General features: G+C 49.6%; 1 protein-coding gene across 1 annotated transcript in view; it reads left to right on the forward strand.

The window, feature by feature from the left end:
* Window positions 1-3,853: 3,853 nt before the first annotated feature.
* The window catches only part of LOC109912342 (polyunsaturated fatty acid 5-lipoxygenase-like), a 37,732-nt gene continuing 35,406 nt past the window's right edge, over window positions 3,854-6,179 (forward strand). The window contains 3 exon segments of the mRNA XM_048620037.1: window positions 3,854-3,909; window positions 4,108-4,198; window positions 4,738-5,083. Of these exon segments, the coding sequence (XP_048475994.1) occupies window positions 3,854-3,909; window positions 4,108-4,198; window positions 4,738-5,083 (493 nt within the window).

The following is a 6,179-nucleotide window of genomic DNA, read 5'->3' on the forward strand; positions in this document are numbered from 1 at the left end:
GATGTTCACCTGCACATCTGCTGATGTGGTATACTGCATCTGCTGTTCCCCTGGTAGCCTCCTCTACATTGGAGAAACCAAGCGGAGGCTTGGGGACTGCTTTGCAGAACACCTACGCTCGGTTCGCACTCAACAACTGCACCTCCCAGTCGCGAACCATTTCAACTCCCCCTCCCATTCCTCAGGCGACATGTCCATCCTGGGCCTCCTGCAGTGCCACAACAATACTACCCGAAGGTTGCAGGAACAGCAACTCATATTCCGTTTGGGAACCCTGCAGCCCAATGGTATCAATGTGGACTTCACAAGGTTCAAAATCTCCCCTCCCCCTACTGCATCCCAAAACCAGCCCAGCTCATCCCCGCCTCCCTAACCTGTCCTTCCTCCCACCTATCCCCTCCTCCCACCTCAAGCCCCACCCCCATCTCCTACCTACTAACCTCATCCCGCCCCCTTGACCTGCCGTCCTCTCTGGACTGACCTATCTCCTCCCTCCCTCCCCTCCTCACCTTTACTGTCTCCATCCCCGCCTCTTTGACCTGTCTGTCTCCTCTCCACCTATTTTCTCCTCTATCCATCTTCTATCCGCCTCCCCCTCTCTCCCTACTTATTTCAAACCCCCTTCCCCTCCCCCATTTCTGAAGAAGGGTCTAGGCCTGAAACACCAGCCTTCCTGCTCCTCTGATACTGCTTGGCCTGCTGTGTTCATCCAGCTCTACGCCTTGTTATCTCTTTTTGCAGCTTAGGTGGATTGGCCATGCTAAATTGCCCACAGCATCCAGGGATGTGCAGGCTTGGTGGGTTAGCCCTGGGAAATGTGGAGTTATAGTGATAGGCTAAGGGGGGTGGGCCTGGGTGGGATGCTCTTTGGAGGGTTGGTGTAGACTCACTGGGCCAAACAGCCTCTTTGAGATACTATTCATAGATTTTATGATTCTAACTGGTATAGTCGTCACTTACAGAGATTGTGCAGAAACACACTAAGAGAAGCTCTCCATGTAATACAACAAAAATAGCAGTTTGCCAAATTCTAGTAAGACTCAGCCCATAGATTAGAGCATGGACAGAGGTCATTCACCGGACAGAATCCGTGCAAGCTCTCTAAGTTGTCACTTTAAACCTCACCTGACCCCCTTAAAGCCTTCTAACTTGTGATCATCTGATCTTTAAGGTTCTTGAGTAGATTTGTAGCTCAGGTTGTGGATGCTGTGGTTGGTTCGCTCGCCGAGCTAGTTTGTTAGATTGCAGACGTTTCATTACCCTGCTGGGTAACATCATCAGCGCAGCCTCTGATGAAGCGCCATTGTGTTTTCCTGCCTGGTATTTAAACTCTGACATCTGTTGGAATTGGTTATCTCAAAGCTAGTGGGCAGTGTGGAGTGGATGAGGGAGTCACAGAGAGAGTGGTCCCTCCGGAAGGCAGACAAGGGTGGGGAGGGAAAAATGTCCTTGGTAGTGGGGTCAGATTGCAGGTGGCGGAAGTGGCGGAGGATGATGCGTTGAATCCGGAAGTTGGTGGGGTGGTACATGAGGACGAGGGAGATTCTGTCTTTGTTGTTGCAGGGAGGGGATGTGAGGGATGAGTTGTGGGAAACGCAAGAGATGCGGTCGAGGGCGTTTTCGACCACTGTGGAGGGGAAATTGTGGTCCTTGAAAGAGGACATCTGGGATGTCCGGGAGTGAAATGCCTCATCTCGGGAGCAGATGCAGCGGAGACAAAGGAATTGGGAATAGGGGATGGCATTCTTGCATCGTTGGACCCAGCTGTTCAGGTATCCGCTGTCCTTAAATACTTGGTAGAGGTATTCTTCTTCATTTTGGCCGAGTTCCAGCTTGCTTCAGCGTGTTGTCACTCGTTTAAATATTGTTTTTACGCAACTCTGTTTGTGGATGTTGGGGTCATTGCTGTTGAAATTCAGGACTTGATCAGTGTGTGTGTGGCCTTTCTCTGTACCTCTGTCAGAAATTTCCCATTGGCCCTGCGTTGTAGAACTACACCAAAACAAAGAAGAATACCTCTGCGATAACAAGGGGTAGAGCTGGATGAACACAGCAGGCCAAGCAGCATCAGAGGAGCAGGAAAGCTGACATTTCGTGTCTCGACTGGTTATCTCAGATTCTCCAGCATCGGCAGTTCCTACCATCTCAGAATACCTCTGCGTCTGCTTTCTGTTCCCATTTCTTACTTTCCAATCTCATAAGACAGAAGAATGACTGGGAAGTAGAGCAATGCCACAAGACCATTGGACTGCAAGGTTCTCACTTCCTCTTTTAGGTTTTTTCAGGTAAACTTTGCCTTTATTCAGTACCTTCCATCACAATCCTTTACATACTGATTCCATTCAATTTGTTTTGTGTACTGCCTCTCCTCTCCCTTGACCAATTCATATACAGTTTAGGATGTTCAGTTCAATCTAACATCGTGGTCGTTTACTAAACAAACTGTACTCATGCCAACCATACCCACAGGAGACAGAAGATAGACAAGAGGTGGAGGTTCTGGCATCTTAAGAATACACTTCCAGTGGCATTAATTGGAGATTCGGTGGTTGGTTAGCTCAGTCGGCAGGATGGCTGATTTACAATACAGGGTGACATCAGCGGCAAAGGATCAATTTCTGTACCAGCCAAGGCTGGCATGAAGGCTGTGGGAGAAAGCAAAGACAAAAGTTAATGTTTCAAGTCTGATATGACTCCCCTTCAGAACTCAGTAAACAATGTTTTGTGCAGCTTCGCCATGACATTGATGTCTATAGGACATGTCATGGTCCATGGTAATTTTCTCATAGCAGGTGTGGTGCTGAATGTTGGGCATCCCAGTGCTTGTCCTGCCTATTTCTCTGACAATCCGGGAAAGGGAGGGATTGATGGCATGTCTGTCAGCCCTGGTGCAGGTGGGAGAAAGAGTCATAGAGTTATACAGCACAGAAACAGACCCTTCGGTCCAATTTGTCCATGCTGACCAGATATCCTAAATTAATCTAGTCCCATTGCCAGTATTTGGCCCATATCCCTCTCAACCCTTCCTATTTATGTGCCCATCTTGATGCCTTTTAAATGTAATTGTACCAGCCTCTGCCACTTCCCCTGGCAGAACATTCCATATGCACACCATCTTCTGCGTGAAAAAGTAGGTCCCCTTTAAATCTTTCCCCTCTCAACTGAAATCAAGCCCTTTAGTTTTGAACTCCCCTACCCTGAGAATAAGACCTTGGCCATTCACCCGATCCATGCCCCTCATGATTTTATAAGGTCACCCCTCAGCCTCCGACACTCCAGGGAAAATAGCCCCAGCCTATTCAGTCTCTCCCTATAACTCAAACCCTCCAACCCTGGTAACATCCTTATAATTTTTTCTGCATGCTTTCAAGTTTCACATCTTTCCTACAGCAGGGAGACCAGAACTAAATGCAGTATTCCAAAAGTGGCCTGACCAATGTCCTGTACAGCCACAAAATGACCTCCCAACTCCTTTATTCAAAGCACTGACCAATAAATATAAGCATTCCAAACGTCTTCTTCTCTAACTCGTCTACCTGCAACTCCACTTTTAAGGGACTAGGATTCTGTACCCCAAGGTCTCTTTGTTCGGCAACACTGCCCAGGGCCTTAACATTAAGTGTATAAGTCCTGTCCTGATTTGCCTTACCAAAATGTCTCACCAAAAGGTGGTGAGGTGCTCTGAGTGAGTGAGTAGGTAGCGCAGAGGCTATATACGGTTGGTCATCTAAGGGGTGCGATGTGAGGGTGCATGAGAGAGATGATGTTGCATGCAGTAGCAAGGGTGGTAGGGGCTTGATGGGAGATGGGTGCAGTATGACAGACAGAGTGAGTGTGAGGTAGGAGAGAGAAGATGGTGGCATACGACCTGGCAGAGTTGGTGGTGATCATTGACCTTTTCACGTTGACGTAAGTGGTAACCTTGAACCGTGCAGACAAGGTCTAGTGCTACAGCCTCCTCTGGTGGTCCTGTGGGACGAGGTGTGGAGAAGGATGGACCACCTCTGCACCACCCCTACCTCTGGAACCCACAGGGTCCCTGCCCACAAACTGGGGTACCGACTTCACCTCATACTAAGTATGGGAAAAATGTCACGAAACTTGCAGGCTCGGCAGGGGTGCACCATGGTCTTTCAGAGATGTCACCCAGTGTCAGGAATCCGGGGAGATCCCAGAAGTGGAGAGTACTCCTGCCAAGGTAAGCGGGAGAATCGGCTAACATCAGATCAGCAGAGTACCAAAGGGAATTTAGGACGATTGTATGGGAAGACCCTTCATGAAACTTGACAAAAAAAGGCACTTAGCTGATATCATGCCTGACTCAGTCCATAGATTAGAAGCACAGGAGGAGGTCATTCCGCCTACAGAGTCCGTGCCAGTTCTCAAAAAGAGCGAATTGCTGAGCCCCACCTCCCCATAGCCCTACCAATTATCTTTCTTCAGATCATGATCCAATTCCCTCTTGAAAGCCTTGATTGAACCTGCCTCCACCACATTCTCTGGCAGCCCATTCCTGATCACAAACAGTCACTCCTTTAAAAAAAAGTTTCCTCTCTCCCCTTGAGGCCTTTCTCCAATCACTTTAAATGTGTCAAGGTGGCAGCACCAGAAAGGTAGGTAGCGTTCGGGATCTTGAGACAGTCTACTCCAGGCCGGCTGCTTCCTTCCTTCTTTCCTGACCGTTTTCGCTTTGTTCTTTTCCTTTTTTCTTTTTCTTCATCTTCTTCCTGTTGGCAGCAGCAGACATCACGGAGGAGGGCGGCTGTAGTGGAACTCTTGCCGAGACGGTGTGGTAGGCCCAGAATGGGTACTCCGAGTGACAGCAAGGCAGTAGCTGCAGCACAGCCAGGGATTCCTGGTCTTGGTAGGCCCGGAGCTGGGGACTCCTGGATGCAGGGAGATTGTGTGTCCAGCACGGGACCCGGCATTGGCAGTGAGGTGAACCCAGTGGCAAAGAGATGGCACCTGAAAATTGGTAACTCTGGCATTGATGTGTCTGGCACAGGCAGTGGAGGAGGGGTGACGGCACAGGTGTTGTTGGTAATCTGCCTTCAGGACTCATGGTGGAGGCGGCAGAAAGAAGGTAGACTCTCTCTCCGCTATATCTTTTCATTCCTAAACTATTCAAAATGGTGCCAGATTGTGGTGACAATTGAAGTTTTTTACCGTATTATTCACTGTAAAATACACATCACAATAAATCATTCAATCAATATGATTAATCTTCCAATAACGGAAACAGTTTCTCCCCGTCTGATCTGTCCGGGTCCTTTCAGATTTTGAACATCTTAATCGAATCCCTTTTCGACCTTCTCCTCCCGAAGGATAACATTCTCAGTTTTCCCGATCTGTCCATTTCAGTGAAGTTCTTCAACTCTGGAACCATTCTCCTGGACATTCTCTCATGCAATCACATCTTCCTAAGGATTGCCAACACTGTGCAATTGAAGCTGAACCAGAATTTAAAATGAACAATCACCATAACTTCCCTGTTGTTGAATCCCAGGTGTCTATTCATAAAACCCAGGATTCCATATGTTTTAATATCTACTTTCTCAATGTGAGAGTGTGCACATTTGTCTGTGTGTGAGAGAGTGTATGTGTGTGAGATTGTGAGTGTGTTTGTATGTGTGTGTGTATGAGTGCGTCTGTGTGAGAGTGTTTGTGTATGTATGAGAGTGTGTGTGAGATTTTGTTTGTGAGATTAGAGCAGAGTGGGCTGGAGGCCCAGAGGGGAGCAGGGACAGCCAGCAGGCTGGAAGCCAGAGAGGAGCGGGATGGGCAGCAGGCTGGAGGCCAGAAAGGAGCAGGATGGCCGGCGGGCTGGAAGTCGGAGAGGAGCAGGATGGCCAGCGAGCTGGAGACCCAGAGAGGAGTGGGATGGCCAGCGGGCTGGAAGCCGGAGAGGAGCGGGATAGGCAGCAGGCTGGAGGCTGAAAAGGAGCAGGATGGCAAGCGGGCTGGAAGCCGGAGATGAGCGGGATGGCCAGCGGGCTGGAGACCCAGAGAGGAGTGGGATGGGCAGCAGGCTGGAGGTCCAGAGAGGAGCGGGATGGTCAGCAGGCTGGAGGCCCAGAGAGGAGCGGGATGGGCAGCAGGCTGGAGGCCCAGAGAAGAGCGGGATGGGCAGCAGGCTGGAGGCCGGAAAGGAGCGGGATGGGCAGCAGGCTGGAGGCCCA

Source organism: Rhincodon typus, chromosome 45, assembly GCF_021869965.1.
Source record: "Rhincodon typus isolate 14 chromosome 45, sRhiTyp1.1, whole genome shotgun sequence".
NCBI classification, from domain to species: Eukaryota; Metazoa; Chordata; class Chondrichthyes; order Orectolobiformes; family Rhincodontidae; genus Rhincodon; species Rhincodon typus.